Source organism: Ambystoma mexicanum, chromosome 13, assembly GCF_040938575.1.
Source record: "Ambystoma mexicanum isolate Mex_15411 chromosome 13, UKY_AmexF1_1, whole genome shotgun sequence".
Taxonomy (NCBI): Eukaryota; Metazoa; Chordata; class Amphibia; order Caudata; family Ambystomatidae; genus Ambystoma; species Ambystoma mexicanum.
Genome location: NC_090938.1, coordinates 57,377,500 through 57,394,941, shown reverse-complemented (window position 1 = coordinate 57,394,941; position 17,442 = coordinate 57,377,500). Strand labels below are relative to the sequence as shown.

Here is a 17,442-nt window from a genome sequence, read left to right as displayed (position 1 = left end):
AAATGCAGAATAGCACAACCAGCGCAGTCTTCGCACAACGGTTCATTTTCCCGCTGATTTGCTATTCAAGGATCCAGAACAGCGGTTGTCAGCAGGCATGCAGAAATCCTCAGGATCTCCCTGGCGCACTAATATGCAGAGGCGTAGCCAGGATTGTCCAACAAGTGGGGCCTGTCGCTAATGTACCTGGGCTCACCGCAGTGACATTACCATCTGTAAATGCCCACACAGTGCAGCAGAGTGGGCATTTAGAGATTTTGTGTGGGCCTTGCCCGCTCAGGCCCTGCCCAGTCTACACCTCTGCTAATGCGCCATACCTCTCGTCTAAACTCACATGCTTTTGGCAAGTGCCACCTCCCATGAGTCAGTTCACTCGCCCACCAAGCCCCTTACCCACCCATAGCTCTCACCCGCAAAACCAAAATCCTCTGTTTTCAACCGCCCTGGGTACGCAAAGGTTTGCGAGGTAGGCCACCCTAACACGAACAATGGTTTTGCAGTGTTGGGGTCCACTCTCGGCTGAAGCATCATGATTCTCCATTCTGGAGTTGGTTCTGCATCCTAGTCTTCTACACGAGCAGTAATATTTGTAATGCTACACCCCTCTTGGTATATTTATACACTGACATTCCTTATTTTTCCTCTTCATTTTAGCGGTAACATGCAGGCAACCTCCAGAGATAGTGGATGGGATACACAGCGGCACAAGCCAAGAAACCTTTGGGTACCAGGAAACCGTAGTTTACCAGTGTAACTCGGATGATCTTTCGCTAATCGGGACGAAGACGATTACTTGTCAAAGAGATGAAACCTGGAGTGATGCGGCTCCCACTTGCCAAGGTACTGCAGTGTTCCTTATCTAGGAGGGGCCACAAACCGCCCGACGCCATTTTGCTTGCGTTTCTGTTAGCGGGCATGCAGAATAAAGGGGAGCCTGAGAATTTGTGGGTAGAGCCGACCCAGAGACAAGATAAGTCGACTAGCAAAGTTCTGAAAGCCAAAGAAGAGCTGAGCCGGCAATAGATGCACACTTGGCCTCTGGCCGTCCTGCCCCCCCCCCACAATGCAAGTCCCATACCTGACCTCATGCCTCCCTAGCCCTCACAACACAAAGCCCCCAAACCTACCGTCCTGCCACCAACCCTCGAAACCCATACCTTGGGTATTGCCTCCATCCCCTCAAAACACAAAGCCCATACCTGCCATTCAGTATTGGCCGACACGACACCGCAATGCCAAATTGTTTCTCAGGATGACACACTTTTGTTAAGAGGTAATGCCAGTATTTGAGCCCAGTCTTCACTTTGGACGCCTGACCACATCTCGTTTATGCTCCCACTGGTACAAATTTGTTTAAATGTATGTCTTTAAAGATCTAAAATAATAGGCTTTTTAATAGATAGGTTTCTTGAAAAGTACACAAATCCCTAAAAACGGTCCTGATAAATATGAAATTCCTTATGTTTAAGCTAAAAGGAGCCTGATTGTGGCTTTAATTCCACATTCTGAATGGAAGTCTACAAGTACAAGAGTACCAAGTAATGTGCAGCAGCAGAAAAGTCTTCCGGGTTTTCAATTTCTACTTTCAAGACTTAAAGACACAGAACTACAGACAATAATAGGCCTTTGAAGCCCAGCTCATGATTTGGTCTGCTATGTGCTCAGCCCCAGAAAATGTGTGGCTCAAAGCCATGTCAGGAAGAAAGCAGGATCTAAGGGCAAACCAAGAGGGTGTCCCAGAGGCAGCTCGGGTTAGTTAGCAGACGAGCCAAGAGGTTAGGTGGGTTGAGCCTACAAGGTGCATGCTTTGGAGGATGGCTATCAGCAGGGGTGTTGCTAGGTCTGGAAAAGATCAGGGGCTACGCTAATGTCAGGACTATGGAGACTCAGGGCTAGCTCGCCTTTTTGGTTGTAACCCCTCAGCTTCTATCTGGGGCTACAACCAAAAGACCCGGGGCTATAGCCTCTTCAGCCCCCCCCTCTCTAGAAACGCCTCTGGTTATCAGCCACTTACATGGTCGAGATTGGTTCCCCTGGGGGTTACCATGCAGCGCTCCATGTCAACTGGATGAAGTCTTACTCGGGGTATGAGGATGTATGGCTCTGCCTCTGATGAAAGAGGAGGGGGGAGGTGGACCTCTCACCGATGGCTCAATGGAGGTAACTCCCTAGCTCTCCCTCTCTATTCCTGGCATCCGGGCAACAAGGTGACTGCTTCAACAGTTTGCTTCGTTCTTTTCTCCGACTCCAGGCCTAACACATGGGTGATGGCAACAGTTTGCCCGCCAAAAGCAAATCGTAGGAGATGGCATAGAAGGTCCAGGACTACATCACGGACGAGGATGCCAAGATGTTAGGTTAGAGCTTGGGCCCCTTGAGTGAGACAGGTGCTTATCCCATTTAGTGCATTGAAGAGCCGGTGGAAAGGTTAGGCGCTGCAAGGTTTCTGGGCACCTTCGCTTTATCCTCTGGTTGCTAGCAAATATCCGTAATTGAGTATGGATTCTCAACTCCGGAGGAACTGTACCAGTTTAGACTAGTGCCCTTTGGCTTGAAGAAAGCACCCGAAAATTTCACAGGCTGCTGAACCTTGCCTTGATTGAGTTGGAGGAGAATTATTTTGCCTATTTGGGTGACAGCGGTATTCGGATCCAGCTGTGAGGGGTGTCCCCATTACTAAGAATTAGGGTTGCAGGCCCTTCGAAAAGCCAAGCGCACTATGAAAGCATCGATGCGCTAGATTCATTGTTTGGCGGTGTACCTTTCATGTTAGATTAGTGGGGGAAAGGTCCAGCCTCTTCAGAGCAAGATCATGGTGTTGTGGACTGGGAACCACCCACCAGACAGACTCAGGCATGACAAACTCCTCCATCTGAGGGATGGTGGCGATGGCCGCTGGGAGATGCAGTCAGTGATTAGTTGCTGCACTTGTGGTAGGACCAGGACTTCTAACTCCCAACACTTATTTCATTGTTGTTTGGTGGATATAAGGACAGAATTCGGACGTTGACATATACAGATCCCCGGGTGTCCAGAACGGCCGCCTACTCTGGGCATGTTCACAGGAAGTCAAGCAGCAGTGCTTTTCCTCTGGGGTTCCTTAATGCTTGCCATCCAACTGTGCCTGCTGGGGCAGGGCAAGGAAGCACCAGGTCCTTTGTTCCCTCTGATTGCTAAGGTGCCAGCGCTTTGCCATGAGAAGGGGTTTGGCACGGTGCAGTCAAGCAGATCTTCTTCCTGGTCCTCTTTGGGTTGGCGTTGGCTTCTGGTCCCTCGAGCTGACTGGCAATCTTTGCTCTACAACATTGTTTGCCCGGCTAGACACGCATGCAGACCTCCGGGCTAATTAGGAAACCAGGAACTGGGTGAACAATCGGCTTCCAATCTCAGGAGCCATTCTACAGTCAGAGGACTGTCACTCAGCACGTGGATTGCGTCAATAAATCTATTCGCCCATTGGTCGTCTAGCAATATATGGTGATGGACATTGCAGTCCTCACTCCTAGAGGAGCTCAGAGGCTATGACCATATATGGTCACATCCATATGACCTTCATCCTTTCATAGGGAAACAGAATTCCCAGGAGTACCCAACCTTCACCCAGCATCCACTCTGTGACGGTGAGGGCCAGAATCGGGGACTCCAGCCCCATGTTCCTAGGCCTCACTCAGCTTGTGGATAGATGGACTCAGTGTGCGGTGAAGGATGGCTGAAAAAGGGCATTGCTTGTTTGCTGGACTGGACCCAGAACCCATTGAGACTTTTAATATGGCGATGGAGTTTCTAAGGAGACAGGCAAGACGATTCGGAAGAGAACACCTGAAAGGAAGAGTAGGAGCCCAGTGGTAAAACAGGAAGAAGGAACGAATTCCAGAGGGGAAAAACAAGGAAAAAGACTGCATAGGGGAACCAAGTAGAGTGCGTGCTGTGAGCAGGACGCCAAGACCTCACAGCTGCCGGGAGAACCCCTAAAGGCAGACAAGGTTAGGGATAAACAAGAAGAGGCCCCCGACCCAGAAGAACCAGACCATGAATTGGCCACAGAGAATCTTCTGAGTGCCTCTCAGCAAGATGCCCATTAGGCAAACTCCTGAGAAAGGGTGGTTGAAAAGAACACTGTCTGTCTCAGACATGACGGGACATCAGAACGCCTAATGTGGTTCCGCTTCTTTCTAACCCCTCTTCACATGCCGCCCTTTGTCTCTTCTCAAGCCCTCTCTGTATCTACTAACCCTTTGGTGCTTTACCCCGCCCCCCACCACCCTTTAGCCAGGAACAGGAGCCAAGCTGACTACTGCAACACCTTATTTACCGGCACTTCCGAGCGCAACCTGAACAAACTTCAAACGATTCAGAACAATGCTCTCCCGAGCGGCCATTGGTCTCTCCAATTCTAACCACATTTTGGAAGCCAGGAGGGATGCACACTGGCTGCCCATCCGAGAAAGGATTAAATCCCCAACACTGTCTCTGGTCCACCGATGTCTCCCCAACACAGCCCTGACCTACTTCTTACGCTGCATGCAGAAATACTCCCGCACCCGACCTCTTAGAGCTGCAAACTCTCACTTCCTCAAGATCCCCAACTTCAGTCGCCTCTCGGTGGGGGGTCGTGGACCGCCAAACTTTGAAAAATCTCGCTCCAGCACTCAGCAAATAACCGGCCTACTGGACCTTCCGGAGAAACCTAAAGACCTGGCTTTTCAACTGACTCTGCTCCTCCTAAGACTTATCACTCTTCCTAATACATTTCCCCCACCACCTCCCCCTCCTTTTTGGTTCCCTCAATGTAACTAGCACCTATATACCAGAGGGTTTTGTCCGCTGCAATAAATGAAAAAATAAATAAACTAAAATGCAGCCTATGGATCCTGCTCTGAACGTTCCATTTACCCCCCCCCCCCCCACCACCATCCTTTTACCCACCCATCCTTCCTCTCTCACCCACCACTTAGTTGTTGGAATGTGGCCTTCGGGCTTTGCTGGTGATGTCCCATGCCCCCCCGGCCCCCGCCCCTTTGCACCTACTTGTCCTTCTTCCTTCTGCATCCCATTTTGGACTTTGCTTTGAACACCCCCCAGCCCTCCTCTTCCCAACCATGCGTTTTGAAGGAACTGTTTCTTTTTGCAATGCGGAGCGCTAGAACGGAATAATTCATGAATGCAGAATGAAGACATGAACACATATGGAAGAAAGTTCAGCTGTGTGACTAGAATCTTCCTCGAGAGCAGCGGTCTGCAACATGTGGCTCTCCAGATGTTTTGGGCCATACCTCCCTGGATCCTAACCATTGACTGTGCTTAGTAGGGCTGATGGGACATGTAGTCCACACACATCTGGCGAGCCAAAGGTTGGAGACCCTGCTCTAGAACCTCCTTGGGGCAGAGCAGACTGTCTAGTTCTCTGGCGCCTGACCTCAATATTGTTTTGGATTTGCAATACCATTTGCATATTTACACATTGGCAAACACACATAGAAAGGTATTGCCCAAATTGACCTTTTACAATTGACCGTTTGCACAATTGACCTAATTATAGTGGTCCTAATTGACCTTCTGCACAATTGACCTTTATATTATTTTAGTTATTTTATATATGTATTGGGTTGGTTTTGGATTATAAATAATATAAGGGGATTGGGTGGGGGATTGTGGGGGGGTTTGGATTGGGTGGGGGGGTGTGGGGGGTTTCCCCCGCATATATGTCCTAATTGGCCTTCTAAATTAGGTAATTTCTCCAGAGGTCATTTCTCCCGAGGTCAATTCTCCCGAGGCCAATTGTGAAAAGGTGAATTAGTGTACAACCCATAGAAAAGATGTTTATCAAACACGACTTATTTCTAATGGCAAATGAAGGTAGGGATGAAATGTTCGCTCACACTAACTTACATATGTACCAGCTGCCAATGGTATGCACCAGTTACTAGTATGCACATGTAGTACCGTTCGCTCGACTGCCTTGTCATACGCCACTTTTCACATTGTTTTTCTGTGTAGATGTCAGGTGTGTCACCCCGCATGAACCGAATGGAAACGTGACCTCTAATTCCAAACCTCCTTACAAATATGGCAGCAGCGTGACCTTTGAGTGCAATACGAGTTTCAAGCTGAAAGGCGCCAGAACAGTCCACTGCCAGGCGGACAGCACTTGGAAGCCCCCCTTGCCCACTTGTGAGAGTAAGTAAATGTACCTTTTTAATTAGAGAACACTTAAAACTGGTGTTTAACGTTGTTCCAGAGCTACACTGCTTGTTACTAAAGAGAACTGAGGCACAAGGAGATTAAATGAATTCTTGGAGGTCAACACATTTTGTGAAGTGGGAAAGCCGGGATTCGAACTTTGTTCGACTAGTTCCAGAAGAACGTACAAAATAACCGGGAGAACTGTCTGTTCTCTTTTATCACTCTGCACTGCTGGTCTGGTACAAACAGCCGCAGGCATTTTGTTTTCAATTAAACTGTAAAAAAAAAAAAAGAGGAATCTCTTTAGTTTATGATTTTGTAATAGTTTTCATTTAAACACATATGATCATGTTGAAAATTCCTTCCAAGTACAAATGTGAGAAGTTGTGAATGTTATGCTTCTGGGCCTAGTGGCAATATGTGGAGTTTATTTATGTTATTTGTAAACTGCATAACTGCCGTTGTCATGGCCTCAAATCACATGATCAACATGTAGATTACACGGTAAAACAATAACATTACATAATAAACTGTACATTACATTTCAGGACAGCAACAATTGCTTTGACAGAGGTGAATGGTATTGTAACAATATTTTTAATAGTTATATAATAGTAATAGTTAATAATGTATTGGCTTTGAAATACTGAGCCTCATTACACGGAAGGCGGTAAGGATTAACGGTCACCGGTAAGGGTACCGGTGACGTTAACCCTTACCGCCTTACTACGAGGTCCCTTTGCGGGACCCGACCTTAACGGCTGGTGTAGACCAGGCCTTAAAGTTGGGACCCGCAAACTGACCTTTGTGCTAATTACGGTACGTTAAGCAGAAACCTGTGCAGTTCCCTCTGGGACCACTGCAAAAGATTTAGGCCTACAGGTGTTTGGCAGTAAACCCACTTGGTAGCCGTCTGTACCACACAGATTCACTTGGTAGCTGTGGCTGAGCAGTCAGACTTCTCTCAAGAAAAGTTAGGCCGTATGTGGTGTATACAAGATAGGGCAATTTACACTGTAGAACAAGCAGAAACGGAACAGAGCTTGGGTGTAAAGATTTATAATTATTTATTTTAAGGACACATCTATGAAAACACACTGGCACTAATATGGCAAACAACTTCAATTACAATTACTATAAGTATATCAATCCCCTAACGATATTTCGACAAGTCTAGGTTCAACGGCACCACTTATTTGCAGACAGAGGTGAATGCTTTAACCTAGATGGCACTCTAATATTCGTTAGAACGGGAGAGAAAAGGCAGGGTATGAAACCAACTCGGTACCAACACTTTTACGAAGCAAATGCAAGGCCCGCAAGGCAGGGTCTACTGTGGATCACAAAGTTCAGAGGCCAGGCCCACTCGGAGAGAGGCAAGGCGATATGTCCCAAAAAGTATCACAGTGGAAATGCACTTCGAGTCGTTGTAGCAAATTGTCACAGAAAGGTTGGACCAGTTTAGAACAAAAAGTTAAGAAGGTCTGGAGGCGACCCAAAGGAAAGGTAAGGATTTAAGACACCTCACGATAACCGTCACAAGGGAAGCCAGGCAGACACAGTACCTTGTAAGTGAAGAGACAGCTCCGGCGGGGGCAGTTGTTCCTGGTGGTGGATGCAAGTCGGGGCTTTGCCAAGAGATGAGATGATCTCGTCGTCGAAGGAAAGTTGAAGATCGTTGCACCACCAGGGAAGAGACCAGCCGCGGAGTGCTCCGTCACAAGGCACCACCTTTTGGTCACGGTATGGGCTAGTGGCTATCCGGTTGCCGGGGTGCTCAGCACGGGCAATTCGACCACTACGCCCTAGAAACGAAGAAAAAGCAAAGGGACTGGTTGTCCCCACCAGTCAGGGGGAGAAGACTCTCCAGCAGGGAGATCTCCTCTGTCTTTGGGAAGTGGTGAGTCGGTTCAGCAGGGCTCCACCGGAGGTGTCGTCGTTGCAGGTCGGCTCAGCTTTACCCTCGTCGGATTCTTACGTCCTGTGGCGACTTCTGAAGATCCAGTTCCAAAAGCCCTGCTTTTATGCAGCAAACCCCCATTCATTCAGCCAGCTGTCAATCAAAACACGCTAAGTGGTGAGCGGGGTGGCTCACCACTTGGGCCAATCACACCAGAGTGCGACTTGAGTTGGCAAGGCAACTCAGTCCAGGGTGCCTAAACCCCCTCCCACACCCCCGGTGGTACCCAGACAGAATGGCACCACTTTGGAGGGCTTCTGTGCAGAAGCCCGCCAAAAGTGGAACAAAGGGCTCAACCTTTGGTTCGGAGTTACAGAGGTGAACACAGACGCCATTTTAAAAACCAAGTTCTGGCAGAATATACCGACCGGTAGATTTATTTAATACAAATAAACCGGAGGTATGTTAGAGACTAACGGGAAAAAGTATTAGCCTCCAACAATGGGAAGAATCCCATAGGAATATATTCGGGGTCGAATATACAAAGTAGTTTCCACTGCCACCAGCCAAAACTCGACGAGGGGGGACGGGACAGTGCCCCCTCGAATAACAGACTCAGGGGTAATCGAATTACCCCTACCGGTACGTCCACAATAGGATGGTTTGTACTAGTTCTGTTCGTAAATTTAGGTCTAGTAAAGCCATTGGTGACTTGGGACAGTAGTCAGTCCCAGGGTATGGAGTCTATGGTGGGGATCCTCTAGGACACCCTAGTGTTACGGCACGGAGGGTACGGTGTAACACACATAGCAAAACACATGAGGCCCTATGGAGTAAAAGACCCCATAGCCCCAGAACACATTGACATTCACAGGAATTAACCACATTCATGTCCAAGAGTGGGAGAAAAGAGTCTCACTCTTGGCAGGATGGAAAAAAACAAACTCCAGAAATCCAGCAAAGCTGCTGTGGGACTCACTAGGTTAGGAAATTCAGCCTAAACAGAGAATTCTCCCTACCACTCGCCCCCCCCCCCCAGACTAAGGGACAGGAGGATTTAATCCACTCCTGGATGAATCTCATACCTCTAGTCGATGACATACATCCTAGAGAGACCATCAGCATTTTGGTGGTGACACCCTGACCTGTGCTCAATGGTGAAATCAAACCCTTGCAGGCAGATTGACCATCTCAGTAGTTTCGGGTTTTCCCCTTTCATTTGCATTAACCATCTCAAGGGTTGGTGGTCAGTCTGAATGACAAAAGTAGAACCATACAAGTATGGCCTAAACTTCTTCAGAGCCCACACGATAGCAAAGCATTCTCTTTCGATTGTTGCCCACCTTGTTTCATGATCCTTCAGCTTGCGGCTGATGAAGCAAACGGGATGCTCCCTACCTTTCCCATCCAGTTGACTGAGTACGGCACCTTTTCCTAGATTTGAAGCATCTGTCTGCACAATGAAAGTTTGGTGGTAATCAGGAGCTCTGAGTACTGGGGCTTGGCAAAGAGCCTTTTTCAGGTTTTCAAAAGCCTGATTGCACTCCTCGTTCCATATAACCTTTTTAGGAAATTTTGGAGAGGAGATGACATTCAGAGGAGAAGCTATGGTCCCATAGTTCTCAATGAAATTCCTGTAATACCCAGTGAGACCTAAGAAGGCTCTCACTTGTGTCTGAGTAGTAGGTGTCGTCCAATTTTGCACATCTTCAATCTTACTGAGCAAAGGCCGTATTTCTCCACCTCCTACCTCATGTCCAAGATAGACTACCTTACTCTGTCCAATTTGGCATTTACTCGCCTTTATGGTCAAATTGGCTTGTCCAAGAGCCTGCAAAACATCTCTTAGGTGGGTTACATGTTCTTCCCAGGAATTGCTGAACACTGCTCTGTCATCCAAGTATGCCATGCAGAAGTCCTCCATCCCATTCAAAACCTGGTTTACCATCCGTTGAAATGTAGCAGGTGCATTTTTCAATCCGAACGGCATCACCTTAAACTGGTATAAGCCAACGGGGGTAGAAAATGCAGTTTTCTCCTTGGCATGGTCTGTCAGGGCTATTTGCCAATAGCCTGACGTCAAATGTGCTGAGGAACTTGGCTAAACCAAGTTTATCCACCAACTCATCTGTTCTTGGCAAAGGGTGGTCATCACTCTTGGTGACTGCATTAAGAGCTCTATAATCCACGCAGAATCTAAGTTCTTTAGATCCTGCCTTTGGTACTAATACAACTGGGCTAGACCATGGACTAGTAGAGGGCTCTATTACCCCGAGATCAAGCATCTTGCTGACCTCACCTTTGATATGGGTTCGTACATTTTCTGATATTCTGTATCCTCTGCTTTTGACTGGCAGACAGTCACCAGTGAGTATGTCATGCTGGCTCCAAGGGGTCAAGCCTGGTGAAAGTGAGAACAGAGAGGCAAACTGATTCAACATAGATTTGCACTCTTCTTGTTCCTCAGGTGTCAGATTTAAAGAGAGATTCACTCCTTCAATTTTTCGTCTAAACGTAAGCCTCTGAGGAGATCAGGAAGAGTTTCACTCTCTTCTTCTTCCTCTGATGATGCTAGAAGCAACGCCCCTACATCCGGTCTCGAGACATACGCTTTGAGTCTGTTGGTGTGGAAGACTGTCGGAGTCTCCTTGGGATTGCCCAAGTCCACCAGATAGTTGACCTCTCCGAGTTTACCCACAACTCTGAAGGGTCCCATCCATTTGTCTTGCAAGGCTCTCTGCCTTGTTGGGATCATAACAAGAACTAGCTGGTCTTGAGTGAACTCAACCATGTTAGCCTTTTGATCATGCCAGTGCTTGACCAATGCTTGTCCAGCTTTCAAGTTATCACTTGCTTCCGTCATCATGTGCGACATTCTCCTTCAGAGACCTATCACGTAGTCAGTCACCCTGACTGGCTTGGAAGAAGGAGCACTCTCCAACCCCTCCTTAATCAGGGCCAATGGACCTCTGACGGGATGACCATAGAGAAGCTCAAAGGGAGAATAACCTACTCCCTCCTGAGGGACTTCTCTATAAGCAAAGAGAAGGCATGGCAGTAGAAGGTCCCACTTTCGTTTAAGGGGTTCTTCTAAAGCACCTATCATGCTCTTCATGGTTCGGTTGAACCTTTCTACCAACCCATTGGTTTGTGGGTGATAAGCTGTTGAGAACTTGTAAGTAACCCCACAGGTTTTCTACATGGCTTTCATGTAGTGGGACATAAAGTTTGACCCCCCTGTCAGAGATTACTTCCTTAGGAAACCCGACCCTGGTAAAAATACCAAGGAGGGCCTTAGCCACAGCCGGAGCTGTAACAGTCCTCATTGGAATTGCCTCAGGATACCTAGTAGCATGGTCTACTAAAACAAGTATAAACCTGTTGCCTGAGGAGGTTGGACGATCAAGGGGACCAACAATGTCAATCCCTACTCTCTCAAATGGGACTCCCACAACTGGGAGAGGCACTAAAGGTGCCACATTCTTGGAGCCAACCTTACCAGAGGTCTGGCAGGTGTGGCAGCTCCTGCAGTGTTTTTCTACTTCGGCCCCCATCTTCGGCCAATAAAAGTAGAGAGAGAGCCTTTCCTTAGTCTTCTTGAAACTCAAGTGACCAGCCAAAGGAATCTCGTGGGCTAACTGCAAGAACTGTTGTCTGTTCTCTTGGGGTACTACAAGTCGTTTGTAGTCTCCAGGTGCAGACTCGGTCGCTTCACTGTAGAAGAGGCCATCTTCCCAGTGCAACCTGTATTTCCCAGGCTCTTGCCCTTCAGCCTGGGCTTCTGCCTGGTGGCGAAGACCTTCCAGAGTTGGACATTCCCTCTGTCCTTTACTGAAGTCTGCCCTGTTGGGTCCACCTTCTGCCAGTAACGACTGCAGCTCAGGGTGGTCAACAGGATCCAGATCTCCAATGAGTTCCTGGCCTTCCATTAGCTCTTCTTCAGAGTCTAATTCTACCACACAGGGTTGTACCACCCTCTCAGCCTCAGCTGGAGGGGGAGTTACGGGTGTAACTTTGGACAACCGAGGGGAAGTCCTTGTTGGCTGCACTGAAAGGCGGGCTGCTGGTTTCGTTATAGAAGTTTTAGGTTTCCCTTTCGCTTCTGATTTCTTTGAGACAGCAGCTGACAATTCCAGTGGAGCAGGAGTGATATCTTTCTTCATCATCTCCTGGGGAGTACCTCTCATGGTTCTCTCCCTTGCAGGTCTGGTTAGCTCCTGTAACCGTTTACTAGGAGGTCTGGGGGTATGAGACACAACTCCGAGAGTTTTTAAATCGTTACCCAACAGAACTCGTCCTGGTACCTCACTCTGTATGCTGACAGGTATCTTTACAGTCATGTCGTTACACTGGATGAGAACCGGTAATTGGGGAAGCATCTGCACAGGCCCTCCAGCTAACTTGGTGAGGCGTTTGGGTGCCTTAGCAACATCCTCGGCCTGAAAAAAAGATTTATCCACCACAGTTATGCTGGCCCCAGTGTCCCTAATGGCAGGAGTCTCCTGACCATTCACCTGGACACTGTCCTTATAATACTCTTTAGTATTATCTGGGATAGAATTATAGACATCTAAATTCTGTTGTTCCCACAAACCCAGAGACACTAAAGAAACACTGGCTGAGACTCCAGTGGGTTCATCAGCCAGCAGTAGAAAGTTTCCACTTGCCATTTGGACTTCTTCCTCTGGAGAAAAGGCTAAGGAGACAAGCTGGACCCCTGAAGGTTTACCCTTGCATCTGGGATCTCCTTTCACATGGTCAGTCGAGCCACAAACAAAGCATTTACCGAACTCTTTCTGGAATGGTGGCTTGTTCTGGCCTCCCTCTGGTTTGGCACCAGAAGGTACACCATTCTGCTGTGGTTTTCCTTGTGGCTTACCCTTATGGTTTTGTTTGGGGCCCTCTTTGGAATTTGAGTTATTAGAATTCTCTTTTGAGTCTTTTTTAGGCTGTCTTCCCTCATCCTTTTTCTGAGTTGCCCCAGAATCCTTATGAGTAGCCCTGTTGGCAACCCACAAGTCAGCAGCCTTAGCTAGCTTCCTGGAATCCAATTCCTTCGAATCAGCCAAGTGCTGTCTGAGCTCAGGAGAACAGGCATCATAAATAGACTCCAACATAAAAAGATTCTTCATACCCTCATGACTGTTCACTTTGTAACCCTTAATCCATCCCTCTAAGTTTTTCAACCCTTCACTCACCCAGGTAGCCCAAGGGGTACCATCATGCTTTTTGAGGGTTCTAAACCTCTTAAGATACTGCGAAGGGGTCTTCCCAAACCTAGCTATCAAAGCTAGTTTCACACTTTCGTAATCCTTCTTATCCACCTCCCCCAACTCCATTATCACATCAGTTGCAACAGGGGGAAGCCTAGAGAACAACCAGGGAAGTAACTAATTCCCTGTGATGTCCTGGAGCCCATGATTATATTCAAACATTTTCAACCAATCCAACACATCCAATCTAGGTTCATACATACCTACTAATTCCTTAGGCATCCGGGGTCTTTTGGAACTGGAACTTCTAGAGGAACCAGAGGAGAGAGAAGCATTTTCCACAGACAACTTTTTCATTTCCAACTCATGATTTAGTTCTATTTCTCTGAGTCTTAACTCAGCTTGCTTCTGCTCAGCTTGGGCATTCATTCGTCTGAACTCTAGCTCTTGGTTTCTTTCAGATTGGGCTAAAAAACGTTTGTACTCTAATTCGAGCTTCATTTTTTCAAGTTCAAAATAAGCAGGGTTACATGTGGGACCTGGTATGGACCCCGTAGGTACAGTAGGTAAGGCAGACAGAGGCTCAGAGTGGCTAACTTCATTAGGTTCACTTTCCTCTTCTGACTCATTATCAAGACTTTGATTCAGATCAATACCATCACTGTTTTCTACATTTGCTGGAGAAGTTGGTTCCTCTGAACCAGTACCCAGACTTTTGTTTTCCAGCAATCTCGCTATCAGTTCTACTTTCTTGCCTCTTACAGAAAGATTATTTTGTCTACAGAGAGCTCTCAAACGTATTTTCGCCTGACAAGAACTCTTGGCTGTAAACTTCTATAGTAGACATGTTTTTGAAAGTTGCTTTTTTAGTGCTAAGCTTTGTGGTTATTTATCCTAAAGTGTTAAAAAGCACTCTAAACTGTATACTCGATACAAATCCCTCTGCTGTACACCAGTGTTAAGCAGAAACATGTGCAGTTCCCTCTGGGACCACTGCAAAAGATTTAGGTCTACAGGTGTTTGGCAGTAAACCCACTTGGTAGCCGTCTGTATCACCCAGATTCACTTGGTAGCTGTGGCTGAGCAGTCAGACTTCTCTCAAGAAAAGTTAGGCCGTATGTGGAGTATACAAGATAGGGCAATTTACACCGTAGAACAAGCAGACACGGAACAGAGCTTGGGTGTAAAGATCATATAATTATTTATTTTAAGGACACATCTATGAAAACACACTGGCACTAATACGGCAAACAACTTCAATTACAATTACTATAAGTATATCAATCCCCTAACAATATTTCGACAAGTCTAGGTTCAACAGCACCACTTATTTGCAGACAGAGGTGAATGCTTTAACCTAGATGGCACTCTAATATTCGTTAGAACGGGAGAGTAAAGGCAGGGTATGAAACCAACTCGGTACCAACACTTTTACGAAGCAAATGCAAGGCCCGCAAGGCAGGGTCTACTATGGATCACAAAGTTCAGAGGCCAGGCCCACTCGGAGAGAGGCAAGGCGATATGTCCCAAAAAGTATCACAGTGGAAATGCACTTCGAGTCATTGTAGCAAATTGTCACAGAAAGGTTGGACCAATTTAGAACAAAATGTTAAGAAGGTCTGGAGGCGACCCAATGGAAAGGTTAGGATTTAAGACACCTCACGCTAACCGTCACAAGGGAAGCCAGGCGGACACAGTACCTTGTAAGTGAAGAGACAGCTCCGGCGGGGGCAGTTGTTCCTGGTGGTGGATGCAAGTCGGGGCTTTGCCAAGAGATGAGATGATCTCGTCGTCGAAGGAAAGTTGAAGATCGTTGCACCACCAGGGAAGAGACCAGCCGCGGAGTGCTCCGTCACAAGGCACCACCTTTTGGTTGCGGTATGGGCTAGTGGCTATCCGGTTGCCGGGGTGCTCAGCATGGGCAATTCGACCACTACGCCCTAGAAACAAAGAAAAAGCAAAGGGACTGGTTGTTCCCACCAGTCAGGGGGAGATGACTCTCCAGCAGGGAGATCTCCTCTGTCGTTGGGAAGTGGTGAGTCGGTTCAGCAGGGCTCCACCAGAGGTGTCGTCGTTGCAGGTCGGCTCAGCTTTACCCTCGTCGGATTCTTAGGTCCTGTGGCGACTTCTGAAGATCCAGTCCCAAAAGCCCTGCTTTTATGCAGCAAACCCCCATTCATTCAGCCTAGCTGTCAACCAAAACACGCCAAGTGGTGAGCGGGGTGGCTCACCACTTGGGCCAATCACACCAGAGGCAACTCAGTCCAGGGTGCCTAAACCCCCTCCCTCACCCCCGGTGGTACCCAGACAGAATGGCACCACTTTGGAGGGCTTCTGTGCAGAAGTGGAACAAAGGGCTCAACCTTTGGTTCGGAGTTACAGAGGTGAACACAGACGCCATTTTAAAAACCAGGTTCTGGCAGAATATACTGACCGGTAGATTTATTTAAGACAAATAAACCGGCGGTATGCTAGAGACTAACGGGAAAAAGTATTAGCCTCCAACAATGGGAAGAATCCCATAGGAATATATTCGGGGTCGAATATACAAAGTAGTTTCCACTGCCACCAGCCAAAACTCGACGAGGTGGGGACGGGACAGTGCCCCCTCGAATAACAGACCAAGGGTTAATCAAATTACCCCTACCGGTACGTCCACAATAGGATGGTTTGTACTAGTTCTGTTAGTAAGTTTAGGTCTAGTAAAGCCATTGGTGACTTTTCATGCCCTGGGAGACAGTAGTCAGTCCCAGGGTATGGAATCTATGGTGGGGATCCTCTAGGACATCCTAGTGTTACGGCACGGAGGGTGCGGTGTAACACACATAGCAAAACACATGAGGCCCTATGGAGTAAAAGACCCCATAGCCAATAGAACACATTGACATTCACAGGAATTAACCACATTCATGTCCAAGAGTGGGAGAAAAAGAGTCTCACTCTTGGCAGGATGGAAAAAAACAAACTCCAGAAATCCAGCAAAGCTGCTGGGGGACTCACTAGGTTAGGAAATTCAGCCTAAACAGAGAATTCTCCCTAACACAGTACCGCAATTTGCAGTACCGTAATTAGCTCCTTCTCCATTCCCATTATGCCCTATGGGGCAAAAATGGGGAAGGGCCATGGAGAACGGGGGAATTACCGCCCCACCAACCTTGGAATGGGGTGGTAATTCCCCTTTCCTCCATGGTGGTACCGGTATGGTACCGGCGGCAACCATGGTGCTAATAGCACCATCGTTTACCACCTACTGTGTAATGAGGCCCACTGTGTGTTATGACTATGTCAGTGAATTAGTGATTACTGACATGAAAACCAGACTTGCGTCATGGCACATTGCCTGGCTGATATGGGGATGGTGAACTAAAAGGTGGGATGAGGAGGGTGAGTTGAGACCAAATTATCCTGAAGCGGGTCAACTGATTGCAGTTGTGGGCTCTCCAATGACATATCAAAATGCTGTGTTGAATTCAGGGAATTCATCTCCTCTCCCCAAGGAGGAGCCCACCCCGCTTTGGGACTAGGGAGGTGAAGTCACTAAGCTTAGCACCCCAGGGGGGAGGGGACAGGGCAAGCGGGATCCCAGTGGGGAAGACCCCTGCCCCCTTAGAGGACAGAAAATCCCCTGTTATCTTCCCATATCCCAATATTTATATTGGCCTCATGGGAGATTGAAACTTCCTGTGTAAATGGCTGGCATGGTTTCTGACCCTCTATATTCACCGGCCTCGCCTGCGATGAAAAACTGTGGATAGTCCCAGATCCTAGCAGAGTAGGAGATGAAGACAAATTAGAACGGAAAAGGAAGAGAAATCTGCAGAGTTGAAGATGTCCAGGAACCTCCTCCTGGGAGCTGTGGCAGGGAAGAGAGCGTACGCCAAGTGTGGCAGACCCACCCATGCCTGATTCCGCAGAATGTTGAGCATCGGCAGGCCAGGGGGTCGGAAGTGCCCAGCCCAGAATAGTGTAGAGGAATGACTACTGTGAGGAAACCAGACAACCGGGGTACCGAGAAAATGCTACTAAAGTCCCACCAGAAGCCAGCAGGAAGAAAGGGTAAACCACACCTGATGCAGAACACCTCAGACGAGCCAAAGAAGCGGCACTCCGTCAGTCAAACTCACCGACTCTCCCCCCAGGAGCACG

At 47.9% G+C, this 17,442-nt stretch overlaps 1 protein-coding gene and 1 long non-coding RNA gene across 5 annotated transcripts in view; one reads left to right on the top strand and one right to left on the bottom strand.

Moving 5' to 3' along the window:
• The window catches only part of LOC138520848 (uncharacterized), a 253,068-nt gene that overhangs the window by 101,527 nt on the left and 134,099 nt on the right, over window positions 1–17,442 (bottom strand). The window lies entirely within an intron of this gene.
• LOC138520847 (complement receptor type 2-like) overlaps window positions 1–17,442 on the top strand; it is a 309,555-nt gene that overhangs the window by 184,816 nt on the left and 107,297 nt on the right. For all 4 annotated transcript variants that reach the window (XM_069633222.1, XM_069633219.1, XM_069633221.1 and 1 more), the window contains exons 14-15: window positions 655–840; window positions 5,998–6,177. In XM_069633222.1, the coding sequence (XP_069489323.1) occupies window positions 655–840; window positions 5,998–6,177 (366 nt within the window). The remainder of the gene's footprint in view (window positions 1–654; window positions 841–5,997; window positions 6,178–17,442) is intronic.